At 34.4% G+C, this 17634-nt stretch overlaps 1 protein-coding gene across 1 annotated transcript in view; it reads right to left on the reverse strand.

Moving 5' to 3' along the window:
* LOC111046567 (RYamide receptor) overlaps nt 1–17634 on the reverse strand; it is a 121827-nt gene that overhangs the window by 71852 nt on the left and 32341 nt on the right. The window contains exons 3-4 of the mRNA XM_022332144.2: nt 17438–17527; nt 4203–4316 (exon numbers count right to left, since the gene is read on the reverse strand). Coding sequence (XP_022187836.2) covers nt 4203–4316; nt 17438–17527 — 204 coding nt within the window. The remainder of the gene's footprint in view (nt 1–4202; nt 4317–17437; nt 17528–17634) is intronic.

Consider the following 17634-nt stretch of genomic DNA (forward strand, 5'->3'; position numbering starts at 1 on the left):
TGAAATTATGTCATTGTGCAAAATATCAATGTGAGGACAAAGTATATGGTGATGATGGTTGAAGCTGAAAATTAGGTGTTTTTCACAATACAAGGAGCATTGTTGTCAGGTGTACCTGGAAATCTATATGACATAGAGCGCTCTACCTGATCTCAGATTGTATAGCACAAAAATACGCCTAGAGGGATTTTGAAATATGCATCTTAATTGTAACAATCGGAAGATATTGTTAATTAAGAACTAAAATTCATCAAAATTGATTTTTTTTTCAAATTTCAATCATTTTTAAAAATAATAACCAAGTACTCATTGGGGATAGAGAGTTCCGAGTGATCTCATTTTTTCAGAATTTTATAATCTGGGAGAGATTTGGCAGAAATAACTGAAAACTGGAAAATGAGCCGAAAATGCGAGATTTTTGGGCTATCCTGTATCCAGCACAAGGAAATCTTGCATGAAGAAATTGGTTCTAGACTCCTCTTATGTACCCAAATAATATATTAAAAAATCAGAACTACAATATAAATGCAAGCACACCCCCTTTTTTATGTCTATATTGACTGGACTAATAGTATCATCCTTTTTTATGTATATATTGACTGCACCAATAGTATCAATTTATGCAAGCACACCCCCTTTTTTATGTCTATCCATAAAAACGTAGGGCGATAAACGATGTTCAAAAACATCGATGTTTACTGTTTGATGTTTTTCACTTATCGATGTTAGGATGAAAAAAACATCGATGTTTTGTCTTTCGATACCCATCCCTAATCCCTAGTTTTGACACTTTGTTCCACGATGTCATGATTTTTAGTAATGATGTCTTATGATAATTAAAATTCACATATTCTCAAGTATTCCCAAGTACATCAAAGTATCCCAAATACAGTCATGAGAAGCGTTAATTGGTTGCCATATATATTCATTTATTGTTTTCTGTTGAAAATGCTATTAGTTATCTTCGATCTGACATGAAACCTCATAACATTATGTTTGTGGTCTTGTTGCATCAATTTTGCTATAGACATTTTGATAAATTCACGTTTTTACTCCCACGATGAGCTATTACTCTTGAAGTAGCAACAATCGATCAACATTATAAAAGAAAATGAAATTTTTCGCTGGTCGAAGTTAATACGCTGGTTGATGTAACTCAAGTCAACTGAGCCATATAAAAGAAAGGACTGAGCCATATAGAAGAAAGAAATATTAAATTATCACCATCGGTTGGGAACTGATCCAATAGGTTTTCCTTTTTATTATCTGTAGCATAAATTATTAATGCTCCATTGGGCTACCTTGAAAGCGATGTATTGCTGAATAGCGTATATCGTGGAACAGTGTATACGTCTGTACACAAGAATAATGTTTTCTTCTTTTTTTTGGTGTTGGAATGGCCACTTACTCTACCTCTTACGAGAAATACGTTGTAATTAATAGTGCACCAAGTTTAATGGAAGAAAGAGTTAGCCTAAATAATGGAATGAAGGTGAATTGTAGGATAATTTAATACTAATGCGGACTGTGAAAAAGAGTATCGATAGTCTCTGAATGGAATGATGCAGGTAAAGATGATGTTGATGCGAAATCTACATTCCATTATCAAAGATTTTATGCATGCAACGGGTAAACGCCTAGGGTTTTGAATAGATATCGCGACACCCTCATCAATTCAATGACTATTATCAATAGTGGAATTTATTGAGACCTCATAAAGCTTATTGAGTGGATAGTCGATTTGAGCCTCAAATGATAAATATCACAAAACTCCAACAACTGATCTAATAGATTCTTTTCAAACAAGTGAATTTTCAGCTCGTGTTTGTTGTCACAAGAATAGTGTATAGTACAGCTAATATACTATCCTTGTGTTGTTCATTCTTTAAATACAACCAATGCCTTCATTGAAGGTTTACTGGTAAAAAGCAGCACGTATGTGACACTAGTTTTCCATGTCACTAGCACGAGTGCTACTCTACCGAATGTGCTACTCTATTTTGTAGCTGATGCTAGAATTCTCGAAAAATATTTTCTCACTGAACTTCTCTATTAAAAAAATACTTCTGTTGAGAGTGCTATTGAAAACATACACGCTTGAGCACTTTTCTGAACCCACTTTGACTCTCAAATGGAACCCTTTCTTACTCCTCTTCATAATCACTCTCTCACTCTGTGTGATCACTCTCTTCCTCTTTCTCTCTCCAGCTCTCTCTCCTCCTCTCTTTAACACAGAGACGTATAGTCTACTACTGTACATAATAGCTTATGCATTCACACCACGAATTATTAAAAATTCTGCCCAAGTACAGAATATCAGTGCATGACAATATGATAGCCGCATCTTTTGAAGCCGATATTCCACATAGAAACACATTCTAATAGGAAATTTGGTAAACCAGCCATATTAACCATACAAGTCCATTCAATTGAATACATTTTCAGAACTTGTTTAATTTGTAAGATAGAATAAGAATTTGATTTTGTTTCACTAATATCATTTTTTTCAATTTCCAATCTGTTGATTTCCGGACAAGTAGTTTTTGGATGCATCCAATAGTGGAAATAATATCACTGACTGTAAATGATTAATGATTCCAAATTTCGAGAGTAGAGAATAAAAAATGTGTTTTCGAGGAAAAGATCATCTAAGATGATGAAACATTGTTTTGCAAAATATCTCATTTGTTTGAGAATGAGTAAATGCTAGCTGATTTGGACATCAACGATTTCAACTGAACCCAATTCTAGTAGTACTCAATGAAAACAAAACTATTCTATTTGAATTCAATAATTACATCCTTGACACTTCATCTCTGCTGGAAATATGAAATGTTTCGCTCAAATTTTTATGTACTAATTCTTTCAATTCATTTTATCCATGAGGTCCTCTATTCCAAAGGTGTCAATTGATGGATACAAGTTGCAGAAAGATTTGAAATTCCAGTCACAAGTTGAAAAACAGTCAATTGAAGCCTTTGGTTGGAGCTTGAAAATGCTTCTTATGCTCCCCAAGCTACTTCAACCTCTCACTGCTTTGCAACTCATCCAAGCATGCATCAATGTAAATGTTCAGTGCCTGCATAAATATCAAGCTCATGTGGAGGACTCAACGGTGAAATTTCCAAACTCATTAAGCTTCACTAAATAGGATGCTTCCTTGGTAGCACAGGCTATTTCGTTTTCATGTAACATCTTGATATCATTCAAATTTAGCTCACCACGTGGCGACACACTGGCAAAAAAGGTTTTAATCAAGCAGGAAATTCAGGAAATGTTAATTAAATATATCCTTGTATGCATCTGCACTATATTGAGCCACTTATGAATGGGCAGAAACATATTAATTAGGCGCTGAGATGTTCAACCTCTCATTGCTATAGTTATTCAAGGAATCATTGAATATATTCAGTAGAGTCCTATCCCTGCTTTCGATGGTTTTTAGAGAATTTATAGAGATCAGAATAATTAATACCAAATCAATTGAGAATGGAATGTTCATTACGAAGTATTGTATTTAGAAATATCCAGTAAAGGTATCACGAAAGTAAATTAGTCTTCAACAATCGATATGCTTCCGAAAAATGATAATTTGAAAATGAGCATTGAATATCGAATATGGCCTGAAAAATGTTCCTCAATCTATCCGTCCATTGGTTGAAACCATTCTGAAGTTGCATGTTGAATAGAGTTGGGACCGTTGGCGATCCAATAGAATGTTGTAATCGGATCTGGAAACCGTTTTTGCAAACCTCAGGCTCTTTTCTCAGAGAAAGCAACGTTCCATCAGTGATGAAGGATTATGATCAATCTGATTCTAAATGAAGATATCAACTCTGACTTGCAGGTAACCTGTTAAAGGCTGACATGATAAGTTGATCTCATACAATAGGTTGAACCACCCATTGTTCTCTTGGTTTCTGGTGGATAATTAATCAGTCCCTCATAGTTGTGCATGCGAAGGGATCAATTTGAAATTTATTGAGAACAAGCTTCGCCCGAAAACCAGGTTTGACATTCAGTCTTTCAGATTTTGGAATAATTATCAAAGTAAATTGAGTGGGGATGCATCTCAATATTCATGAAAGTAGGGAGGAGCAGGCATGTCAACTAGAAGCACAACTTTTCTAAATGAGACCTATTTTAAATTTTGTATGATTAGTTCTATTATCGAAGAATATACATTAATTACTTGTACTAACCTGTCAATGCCAATAGCCATTAGCGTGTAAACAGACACAATCACTGAAACATGCTGCATGGTCATCACTACAGGACAAAACCATGGAGGGAAAATCCATCGACCCAGTAAAAACCTGAAACAGTAAGAATAAAATCCTTTTCAATCTTCTTGAAAGTTGAATTTGTTATTAAAATACTATCTGCGAATATCTGTTGTATCTATAACATGCAGTTAGATGAATACTATTCTTTGAACATTCCAACGAAGAAAATATATCTCAACAAGCTTCGGACGGTAAGAGTAGCAGTGCTTCACTTTCGCTATCGCTAACCCAAGCTGACCTTGAAGCTATCGGTAAAATTGTTAGAGAAATCATTCATGTTTTGTAACTATTATGTAAAAATTTGGCGAAATAAACATTCTATTCTATTCTATTCTATTCTAAGAATGAAAAGTATTATTTTTTGAGTGTTTCAAAACTACACATCAATAATATTGAGAGCAGTGAAAAGCTCTGCTTCCAAGTTATCAGGGGTCGAAGCATCCATATTGTAGTAAGTCGCACAGCTAAAGTTGAAAATCCAACGCTGTACAATCAATAATAATCAATGGGTGTCTACATTCAAAATATTTGAGTTATAACCCCTAATTTCTTTAAAAACTAAAACTTCAATCAGCCACCATTTTTGATACAAGTATCATAGAAAAGTTTTTTCGATGCCATCTTTCTTGTTTTACAAGGGCCTTTAAAATGATCTACTACACAATGAGTGTCTACATTTAAAATCTTTGAGTTACAACCCTTAAGTCACCCCCTATGAGGGGTTGAAATTCAGATGTACGTCAAAAGGTACAGTATTTGACCAATAACTTATCCTGGAAGTTACAGTATTATATCCATAACAGTCTCCAATTTATTGAAGGGTTCCCATACATATGACCCACTCTGTATATTACCTGAATAGAGGCAACTTTGCGGACACTCGCTTTTGTGAACTCGCCTATTTGCTCAACAGTCAGTCATTCATCCTATGATTCGAAGTCATCGATTTTTATAGGCCTACTTTCTAAGAATGCCAAGTCAAAATTTTCTATTATACAGAGTGAGTCATGTATGGGAGCCCTTCAATTAGTTGGAGACTGTTTTAGATATAATACTGTAACTTCCAGGATAAGTTATTGGTCAAATACTGTACCTTTTGACGTACATCTGAATTTCAACCCCTCATAGGGGGGCCACTTAAGGGTTGTAACTCAAAGATTTTAAATGTAAACACTCATTGTGTAGTACATCATTTTAAAGGCCCTTTTAAAGCAAGAAAGATGGCATCGATAAAACTTTTCTATGATACTTGTATCAAAAATGGCGGCTGATTGAAGTTTTAGTTTTTAAAGAAATGAGGGGTTGTAACTCAAATATTTTGAATGTAGACACCCATTGTGTGATACATAATTTTGAAGGCCATTCCAAAACGAGAGAGATGACATCAATAGGAATGTTATATGATACTTTTATCCAAAATGACGGCTGATTGAAATTTATCAATTATTTCTTTAAAAACTAAAACTTCAGTCAGCCGCCATTATGGATAAAAGTATCATATAACATTCCTATTGATGTCATATTTCTCGTTTTGGAAAGGCCTTTAAAATTATGTACGACACAATGGGTGTTTATGTTCAAAATATTTGAGTTACAACCGCTAAATCCCCCTTTTATGAGGGGTTGAAATTCAGTTGTACGTCAAGAGGTTGAGTATTTGACCAATAACTTATCCTGAAAGTTACAGTATTATATCCATAACAGTCTCCAATTTATTGAAGGGTTCCCATACATATGACCCACTCTGTATATTATTCAATAACATAGTAGGGTATTTCGTTAAAACGTTATAATTTCAATAGGTGACTATATTATTCAAGAACATTCATATTTTTGATTAAACGTTTATAAATTATGGAGTACAAAGGTTGCCATCCACTGTACAATTGGTGGAAAAGTAATTTCTTGAATGAAACATCTGCTGAATGTCTTTTATTTTAGTTTATTTTTCCAGGCCGCAATAGCTCTGGTTGTAGTGTTTAGAAAAACTCTTTTTCTGAAATAGCCTCAAAGAATAAGGTTGCAAACGTTGCAGTTTGTTGAATCTTTGATGCGGGGGCGGAAACGGATCTCTCCCTCCGAAAATGATGCTGCCTGGAAAAAAAATCATTAACTAGGCTCCTGAACTCAGGAATAATAACTATCGCAGCTTAAAAACAACGAATTCGGTATGAATTTGATTGAATACCTAGTCTATATGCTGCTTAATGTCATGGAAAACTTGAAAATGCAAGGATACCAATGAAGAACATTTTTTTAGCAGATGTAACAAAAAATAAATTATTAACGTATTATACCATGAATACCAACATTTTTACTTCATATTTATGATCATTGAATCGGAGAAATAAATTTCTTGAGTAATCAATAACCTAATGGAATCTCAAGTGGAAGACCCAAGTGGAAGTGGAGTTTCACTGGAAGACCCTAAGTTATATAAAACAAGATTTGCCTACATGTGGTCTTATGGGGATGGTAACAAGTCAATTAAGGGTGTGCAAAGGCTGAAAATAAACTTTCTCCTCATGATATTTTTCAAAGTTTCTCGATTTGTATATCACTAAGCTATCAAAATGAAAAAAAATTTCTCAGGAAGACATTTCTTTCCGATCATTACTTTTTGATATATGAGCGCCTGAAGTTTGAATTTTTGGGACAGAACATTTCAAATTCGGTAAGATATAAATCCATGATATTTAGAGGATGGATTCTCCATCTTGAGAATAAAACTATTTGATCTACTAAAACAAAAATTTTCTGAAAATATCAATTATTGAAGAATTTATTCAATTTACCAAGAATAACTTTCTATTTAACTTTATATTATGGCTAATTTTTAGTGAATTGAATTAACTATCTTGAAAATGGATTTTTCAGAAAATGTTTGTTTTACTAGATCAACAATACCATGAAGAATCTATCCTCTGAATTCGAGATGTTCTGTCCAAAAAGTTTGAACTGTAGGTGCTCATATCTCAAAAAGTAATGATTGGATAAAAATGTTTTCCTGAGAAAAAAAACTTATTTTGATAGCTTAATAATATAGAAATCGGAAAAATTTGAAAAATATCACGAGTAGAGAGTTTATTTTTAGCCTTAAAAGCCACACATCCTTAAGTGCAGTGTGCAAGTTTGAAGTTTGTTAGTTGAGAAGGATCCAATTCACTATAATTATTCATTGATGAGGCTAATTATTACTTTACCATTCAAATCTTATCTCAGTTTGGATTATAAATACTCGTGGGTCAACTGGTCTTGTGTTACTCAGAGGTTATTTATTCCACGTGACGCTCACGATGAAATGAGAGTTAGCTCATTCGGTGAAAATATTAATATGTAGGCCTACTTATATTCATTGAAACATTTTTGAATATAAATAAAAACGGATAAACAAATAAATGAAATTTGATGAGCTTTTGCAAAAATCTGGTGTGGCGCACTCACACAACTTTCCTTCCCGTTATTTAAATTGATCATCTGACGCTAGTGTAAACGCGCATCTCAAGTCGAAGATCTGAGCCAGCTGGTGACAGGTCAATAACGCTGGATACACACGAGATCTGCTATCTCTTCATAGTGGATGATTTAATAGAATCAACAGTTGCCGACAGTTTGCAATTGAATAATTACATTTTCTCAAATTTCAAGCTTATTTTCCATTTTGGGTGAAAATGTTACTGGACATTAATTGAGGAGATGTCCATGCTCAATCGTTTCCACTAGGAATTTTTTGTTTAAATTATATATGAGACCTGATAATTGGAAATCTAAAATCAAACTTTGCATAGATGGGGCGGAGCTCCTGAAATTTTTACAGATATGGGACTTGACCTGTAACCTGTTTTTGACAACATTTTCGCCATTTAAGCCGCCATCTTGAATCGCATTTTTTCAAAATTGTTCGTGTCGGATCCTTATAGTGTAAGGACCTTAAGTTCCAAATTTCAAGTCATTCCGTTAATTGGGAGATGAGATATCTTGTACACAGACGCACATACACTCATACACACACACACACACACACACACACACACACACACACAACACACACACACACACACACACACACACACACACACACACACACATACAGACCAATACCCAAAAACCACTTTTTTGGACTCAGGGGACCTTAAAACGTATAGAAATTTAGAAATTGGGGAACCTTTATTAAGCAATACTTTCCTTACCTATGGTAATAGGGCAAGGAAATTAAAAAAGTCAATGCAATTTTCTATATAATAAGAGAGAGTAGGGTTGTGTTTGTTCGTTTGTTCGCATCAAAACATGTCAACTTGTTGATTGCATACCAGAAAAACGGGAACGATTTGGATCTCCAAATTTTGCTCATAGATTATAAAAATATCAATCTCGTGCACCTAAAAGCCCAAATTCCAATTTCCCTTTTAGATTTTTCAGAATTGATGTTCAAATTTCATTATTGGTACTTACGATTTCATAAAAAAATCACCAAATAATATGGTCGAAATTAAAAAAGAAACATCTGTTTCTATTATTGCTTTCTACCTGATACCACTCAAGCTCAATAATATTGTTTTGATAATAATTGATAAATATTTTTAATAATAATGATTATTATTAATATATTATAATAAAATAAAATATATTATTATATTTTTATTATAAATATAATAATATTATTGTTTTGAAAATTAATGAATATTTTCATTTCCACAAACTATATATAATAATGGTTGAATAAAATAAAATTAATTTTATTTAATAAACTGTATATAATATGGTGAATGTGAAACAGCTGCTTCAAAGAAATTATCTCAAAAACATCTGTTTAGGAAAAAAAACTTTCCACCAGTTGCACGTACGTCGGTTAATGTTTAAACGCGATAAAATGCTATACTTTAATATTGAGAAATTTCAATCAATAACGCCAATTAAACTAATCGACGAAAAAAAAATTAACAGGCCATTCATGGGGAATTAAATCCAACTAACGACGATTAGGTACCTACTGATGGCTGTCTTTCAAAACTAGTTTTAGGTAAAAAAAAACCTACAGAATTCAAAGTATGAGCTAAATATATTAATGAATTTCATCCGTTAATAAAATAGGAAAGAGTATTTAGCTGATATTAGCATTCAAAATTGGATTCTGATTTTTGAGGTTAGTATTTGATCTTGTTCGTTTGCAGATAGCACGACACTGGCGAAAGACAGAACATTTTTATGATGCATGCGTAATGAATAGTCACCGCTTCAATAACCACAAAGTAGGAAAACATTCTCCTCTTCTCTGTGCAATAACATGACCTCACTTTTTTGTCATCTGTTTAGGATAATAATTTTAATAACATCACTGTCAGATAAATTACAGTGTTGTCGGATTGCGAAACCGTTAAAATCTTGGTTAGTTAACCGGAAAACTTAATTGGAATTAAAAACTAACCAATCTTTGTGGAACAGAAATGAATCCGTAAAACTAACGCTGATTTGTTAATCGGCGGTAATGTCCATATTTAACAGCCGTACGTGCAACTGGCCCATAGTTTTGGAAATTTGTTTTCCTGATGCAATGTTTAAGGCCATTCCACACAGCACGTGGCGTGCGTGGCTGGACGCACGCTAGCTACTTTTCAAAACATCGCTTCCTAGCTAATCAAATGAAGCAATTCACATAGCAGCCACGGCCACGCGGCAACGCTTGCTATACTAGTCACGCGTGGCTACCGTTCGCTCTCTGAGCGATCTTTTCAAACGTGTCCGGCCACGTTTTGGTCCGAGCATGCGCAGAACGTATACTAGACGTATACTATCGTATAGAACGTATACTATCATTGTCAGCCTCAAGGTCGCGCATTAAATGATGAAATTCGCCATAGGTCTTCCTTTTTTCATTGATTGGATGTAACCACTTGTCCCGTGCTGTCACCGGGATACAATAAAACCAGCTCATTATCACTACTACTGCTGCTGCTGGAGTCATCAAACCAAGGTAAGCCACAAGAAAATCCAGATTCACACCACGGGACCGTCGGAGTTTTGATCTTCCTGCATACTGACGGGAAACGTGGCCGGTATAGCATCGCAACAGTCGTGGCGGTGTGAATTGGCATGTGGCTAGCGTAGCCGGCGTGGCGTGCGTCCAGCCACGCACGCCACGTGCTGTGTGGAATGGCCTTTAGGCCTACATGCATTATTGATTTTTCAGCTTTTTGAGACAAAGTGCTAAATAAACGTCTGCAGTTTCATCAATGTTGTATCGGCAATATAAAAACGCATGCAGTTAATATGTCTTTGAATAAAGGTGTTGATATTTACATAACAGAATTATTCCCTTCCATTTTTATTTAATTAAAATTTCAAAATTATTCGAGCCCTGATAAAATGACTGGCTCACTGTACAGTCAGTCGAAAATTTTAATATTGAAATGAGAGGTATTTTGGCAAGCTGAGCAGAAAAATAAGGTCATATGTACCTTTTCGTTATATCTTCAAATGAAAAATGAGTTTTGTGGGTTGTCAAAACTTCCTCTGAGAGGGGAACTATTCAACTTATACTATCTTTTAGTAAAATAACAATGATCATCCATCCATCTATTATCTTCTATGCTATAATAGAGGAAAGAACTGGATTATACACGTATACAGGTGTAAAGTATAGGAAAATTATGTTTGACACATCATCTCGTCTGAACTACTGGACTGATTAACTTGAAATTTTGCATATAGATTCTTGCTTAACCGAGGATGGTTATAAACCTATTTTGAATTTTTCAGTATTTGATCACATGAAGTTTTCAGTTTGTAAAGTTTTCAATTATTTGTCATGCTTTCAGTTGTTGTAAGGAAGCAGCAGAACATTTATCTTAAAAGGGAAATTAGAAGATAGGTGATTGGGGATCCTTTTCGAATGATAAAAACAGGTTTTCCGTCGCACCCAAACTTTTTTCCGCCATTTTGAATCCAACTTCTTTTTTCAATTGAAAGGTGGTCATATGATACATGATTCCGATACAGGATTTCCAGAGAAAAGGTATGGTGAAAACCGCACATCGATATCTCAAACCTTTCAAAATTTATTCTCATTCTTTTTTTTCTATCTTCTTCTATACTATAATGAAGGAAAGAACTGGCTTAAATACGTATACACGTGTAGAGGATAGGAAAATGATGTTTGACGCATCATCACGTCTGAACTACTGGACTGATTTACTTGAAATGCTGCTCATAAATTCTCAATCAACCGAGGACTCTTATAGGCCTATTTTCAATTCTTCTAGATTTCATTACGTCAGGTTTTAAAATAGACCCTTGCGAACCACGGATTACCTGCCAGTGTCGAATAATTGCGCTTGGTAAAACTGAAATATTATTATAACAACGTCAGTGAGAGACCACCAAGCATTCGTATTTTGATAAATGACATGACATGAGCTATAACAACCTGATTCCAGGTGGGGTTGTTAGAGCTCCTGTTTATCTAAAAACATGACATTCACTTCACCAACTTGTTTGAAGAAGAGATTGGCTTACAAAATTGATTGCTAGCTGCACCTTGTAATAGAGTAACATCATACTCCATTTGTGATATCAATTTAATTAATCACAAATGAAGTATGATAGCTTCAAACACTTCAATTAATTTACCTCATTATGGAATGAACACATTTTGTTCAATAAAGAGTTCAGAAATGAACGAGATAGTCAATTATCCCATCAGGTTCCATAAAAGAATAAAAAAACAACAGTTTGTGGAAAATGCAGAAAAGAGTTGATTCAGAACGATGAATGTTATGAGATAGAAAAGAATCAATGCATAGAGAATGATAATATTGATAAGCGTCATTGTAAATTGTAGAGTATGAGCTAAAGACTAATCGCGCATTCCAAACTATAATTATTTGTTTCAAACCTAGTTGTTAGCTACATTTCAACGTAAGATATAAATAGGTAGTAATACCAATAGTATTTCCAAGCGAAATTGGTAGTATTTCCCAAGCACCAATTTTATTAATATCCAATCACAAGTTAATTTGAAGAAAGAGAATCATGCTCCCCTCTCTTACTCAATTCCATTTCAATCGAATTCCATACAATCGAATATATACTATATAACAATGGATTCCCTACATGGAGCAAGTTTCTCATTGTTCTTGTGATGATAATGACAATTTGAATTTGAAACTTGATCAACTGATCAATACATACTCTTAATAATGCTCATAATTTTGGAAAGAGAACGTTGACTGGCAAAATACAACATAATTAATTTCATTCAGTTTTGAAAGAGTCAACACACCATTAATAACTCATTTAATAGGAGGAGGTTTTGATGATCTCCCCATGAAGGACAATTTCCAACGATCCATCCAAGCTAGCTATTTCTATTCCAGCATTTTTTCTTTGTTTGAAGTTTTGCTTTCCCGGGGATTAACTGATGGCTGACAAACGAGCCACAGAACAAGGAGGGTATAATTGTCAGCCATTCTTCACTGCTGGGACACACACAGATGCAAGCTTAGCGTTCAAGTACTCATCACTGGACTAATTTCGATTCTTTTTTCTAACTTCTCTCGTGCTTCTGTTCAACTTTCCAACCACTCTAATTAGCTCTTTGCCCTCAACATTCACGTAAGCTGTAGGATCCTAAAGGGTTGAATGAAATTGTGTGTTGACTGATTGATTATTGATTGACAGGGTTAAGGTTGATTATGTTAAGATTATTCATTAATTGAAGTATTGATTGAACTATCACTGTAATTATATTCCAATACAGTAATATTCTTTTTCTGTTTGTGATGAGTTTATTTCTCAATGCAGATTGGATGATATAATCAAATGTATGATATAATATATATATATATATATATATATATATATATATATATATATATGATCAAATTGACTCCACTGTATTGTTATTGGAGAAAAGAGCCGATCGTATTAAGACCATTCTGAACAAACTCATGTTTAAGGGTGAAACTGCATGGAGTTGAAGATCTTCATGAGTCCTAACAAGATAAAACTCGAGGCTAAATTCCCCAAGGATAAAGTGAAAGTAAAGTACCGAGTGATACATCTGGAAAACTGTAGAAGGGCTTCTTCCATGGGATTCGAGATCCTACATTCAATTGAAACGCTAGAGTCATGATAGGTTCTGTAGGTTTTTGATGTATCTCCTGTAATTCGATATATTAGAAATATATTGACACTCTCTGCAAAACTCTATGAAACTCATGCTCATGAGTAAGTTACGAAATAGAGAAGTGTGGAGCACTAGAAAATAATAGCTTGTGAATTGTCACTAGTTATAGGCTGAAATATCTAATCCTTTAGGGCATTTCCGAGCTCGGGATTTAGCTAAGTTCTAGACTTTAAACAGCTGGACTCAGAAAATTGAGTTTCCGAAACGGGGGCGTAGTCGTGTATGAAAGTTTTATTTTGTCAAGGAAAAACGTTTTTAATTATAGAGATGAGAAAATAAAGATTATCATAAAAACTATGGTGGGATGCACACCGGTGAAACGCATTTCGTGAAGCCCTCTTTCATGAAACTAGTTTCATGCAATCCGTTTCACTCGCGCATGCATACAAAAGAAACGTTCCCTGCTTAATATTATCAGTCGATTGCGAGCAACTTTCGTTTCACATTTCCTGAAAATTTTCTCACAAAACGCGTTTCACCGGTGTGCATCCCACCATAGTTTTTATGATAATCTTTATTTTCTCATCTCTCTAATTGGAAACGTTTTTCCTTAACAAAATGAAACTTTCCTGAATAATTTTAAATAGCTGAAACTTTAAACTATTTCCTCTTTATTCTATATTATGTTCAATTCTCTAGTTTTTCGAAATTTAATTTGAACGTGGCCTACGACTACGCCCCGGAAAGCCAGTTTTCTGACTCCAGCTGTTCAAAGTATAGAACTTAGCTAAATCCCGAGCTTGGAAACCGGCCCTTGAAGTTTCCACTCTTCAACATTAAGGCTATATTATAATATTAGAATTTCCACCACACTATACTCCATAAAGAATGACTTTCGACTGGGAGGGACATGCGCAGCAGAGGAAGGTATGGATACAGCGGCGCGATGTTACCGTTCTGAACCGGCTAGCGTTCTCCAAAGAGTGTTCAGCTGCTCATGATACACATACGAATGTTTCTGGAAGCATCCAATCAACTGAAACTAATCAACAAATTGTCAACTTCGCTTTCACATATAACTCTATTCATCACTATAATTGGCTGATCTCCCTCCTAATTGGCTGATTTCTCTGCGCCACATATTCCTCCAAGTGAAGAAAAATTTTATACAGAGTATAGATGAACAAGAAATAATTATCTCTAGACAGGCGACATCATGAATAAATAATAAAGAAATAAACGTGGACATCTTTCAAGGCAGTTTAATCAATGTGTTTTATTCATTTATTCATGGATAGGTTCACACATCATATAAACATGATTAGGAAGGAACAACAGGCTTGGCCCAAAACTATTCCATTTCCAAATTTTGATAAATTAATAAAAAAGAGTTTTATCAAAAAATAGTGAAGAAGTATGAAGAATTATTGAATAGTGCTCAGTCTTCTGCTTCTTCATGTGCCGTCTTCATGGCGGAGGTTGGCTATCATGACGGCAATTTCACCCTGCTTACAGCTCAAATTGTACGGAGTGCTCAGTAAAGTTTCAATATTATATATTTGGAATACATTCTAGCTGATTTATCTGAAAGGTTTTCCGTGTTTAATAATTTCCAGACCCCCAAAGACTGACAAATGACTTGTTAAAAGCCACATCAGAAGTGATCCAACTACTTGCAGAATGCAGCTGTACTGCCAGTCCAAGTTACGCGGTCTCGCCTTCCTATTAACAATCGATTCGGATTCAATCCGAGCTCTGATTGAACAGAGTTCCTTTATTCAGTTCTATTCAGTTGATTCCATTAACTTCCAAGTCAGTACCTTTTCAATGGATGGTATTTGAAGGAAGAAGTTCCACGTTCTTGTCAAGATTGGATTCAGAGAACCTTCATCAAGAAGTGCTCTGATCAGCACGTGGAGCATTTGAAGAATCTCATCGTGAAGAATGAGTGACATTGATATTCACAAAGACACTCGCTCGTAGGACTTGTGTGAGTGAACAAAAAATAGAAAGGTTAATATTGAAATCAGCTATTTATTTCAAGTGAGTCTTGTATTGTAATCTAATTTTGATAGTGTCATGTGTTTCCGTGGAAAACTCCTCCATTTAACGCACCTAATACCAGCCCCTCATAAACCATAAAATAAGAATATTAGACTAAGCTATTCTTACAATAAAGTCTTCATTTTAGCCTTCTGTCTTTTTTGGGACATCCCCCCCCAAAAAAATCAATAAAGCAGTCTGCGTCTCAGCTCCTCTCAAGGCACCCCTCTTTATCCTAACGTTGTCCTCGTGTAGCTATTTCCAAAATGGATGATGATACTGTTATTAGATCCACAAGTTATTCCTCATCCTTTTTGAATGACCAGGAACTGGAATAGTTTATTTCACCTTTAATAGATGTGGATATTCATAACGAGCTCTTTAATCTCTTATACTAATTTTTCAACTACTGCATGCATTCTTACTAAATAATAGATCAAAGACTGATAACTAGCACTTAGTTTCTACAGTGAGCTCCACGATATAATGGCAGTGGAGAAAGATGGGGGAACAGCGTTGTCGATTCTCTATCTTGCCACAGTCTTCTATAGAGGATAGATGATAGGTGATACCAGTATACCTGATTAACAGTTAATTCTTGTTAAAAATAGTAAATCATATTATTTTATTCTCCAAGAAAATAATATATTCTTAGTGATTAAATAACGCATTTTCATAAAGATTGAATATCTTGTTAATCAATTATATTTATACATTGTTAAAAACGATCTGACGAAAAACGAACGTTGCGGAACAAGAAAAGGATAACATTATCTGGTTTGTCAAATGAAAGACAAGGATATTGCAAATCCAATGTTAATCAAATAGGCTACTGCCTCCAGTCGACCTCACTATGGCTACATGAAAAGTTGATTCAACTTGATGGCTCGTTGAAAAAAACAATGGAAGGGTGAATATTTATAAGATGACTTTTCACTTATCTGAAGTTAATCACATTGTTCCATCCTTCAGCCACAATTTATTATTGATCGTTGATAATAATGTCGGATATGAAGGTGGGCATCAATGTGACGTGGAGAAAGCGATAAATAACCATGAGTATTGGAAACGTCAATTTGGAAACGACGCTACTATGTATATTGAGGCGTACATATTTGATATTGCAAAATTTGAACCAACAAAATAATGTTGACCTTCATCGCATGAAGAGAGATAAATTAAAATGGGCTTACCAAAATTGACGTTCCCTCCTCATTCATGCTTGGAATAGACTGATCATCATGTTGTATTTCTCTGAATTTTCATATTCGATAATAATCGATGTTTCTCTCGATACAATATTAAATCCAATTGCAATAGCTCAATCTTCACTGTATACTGTGTTAATAATGTGAAGCAGTTGGTTCATGATTATTCAAAAATCAATTGGAAATAAAATACATATATAACTGGCTGTATCTATTTTGAGATTCACGTTATAAGCAACTGATTAACATTGGAAAAATCAGATAGCTCATTCCTTTTCTACCTCCGAACTGTTGCCAAATTGTTTGTACGTGTAAGAGAAATATTATAACTACCAGTATATTTGATCTCATTCATGAAAATGTGGTATTATCCAATCATGGAAAGATATATTTCATTGATGAATACAATATATTTCAGAAATAATATTGATCATTATTTACAAAAATCAACAATTACCATTATATCAGATGTACCGGTATAACTTGAGTCACATCTATATATTATAGAAGGCGGTGGGAACGAAAAAGTGGCAACAATGCGTTCCTATAAATTCCTTCTCTTACTTTGTAATGTGAGCCCCACTATAAGGTCTCTCTAAAGCTAAAAATATCATTGAGTTATCGGACCGGTCACAGGATAAACTCGAAACTTCAAACAAATAAATAAATTGTTCATCACTCATGAATGAATTGTTATTCAATCGATAAGGATTTGTAAGATAAATGACAAGAAGGGATTGGAAAGTTGATAATGAATGATTTTGTCGACTACTTACATTGTATACGTGAAGGGGATTGAAAAGGCTGCCATTGTAACATCTGACACTGCAAGATTGATGAGAAACGCCTTCAGATCACTCGATGATCTGAAATAGAAAAAATAATGAATCTATTAATACTAATGAAGTTCAAATAAAACAATCATCAACCCCTCCCATGTCTTTATAAGAAGAATACAAAAAACCTATAGTGA

Source organism: Nilaparvata lugens, chromosome 2, assembly GCF_014356525.2.
Source record: "Nilaparvata lugens isolate BPH chromosome 2, ASM1435652v1, whole genome shotgun sequence".
Classification (NCBI taxonomy): Eukaryota; Metazoa; Arthropoda; class Insecta; order Hemiptera; family Delphacidae; genus Nilaparvata; species Nilaparvata lugens.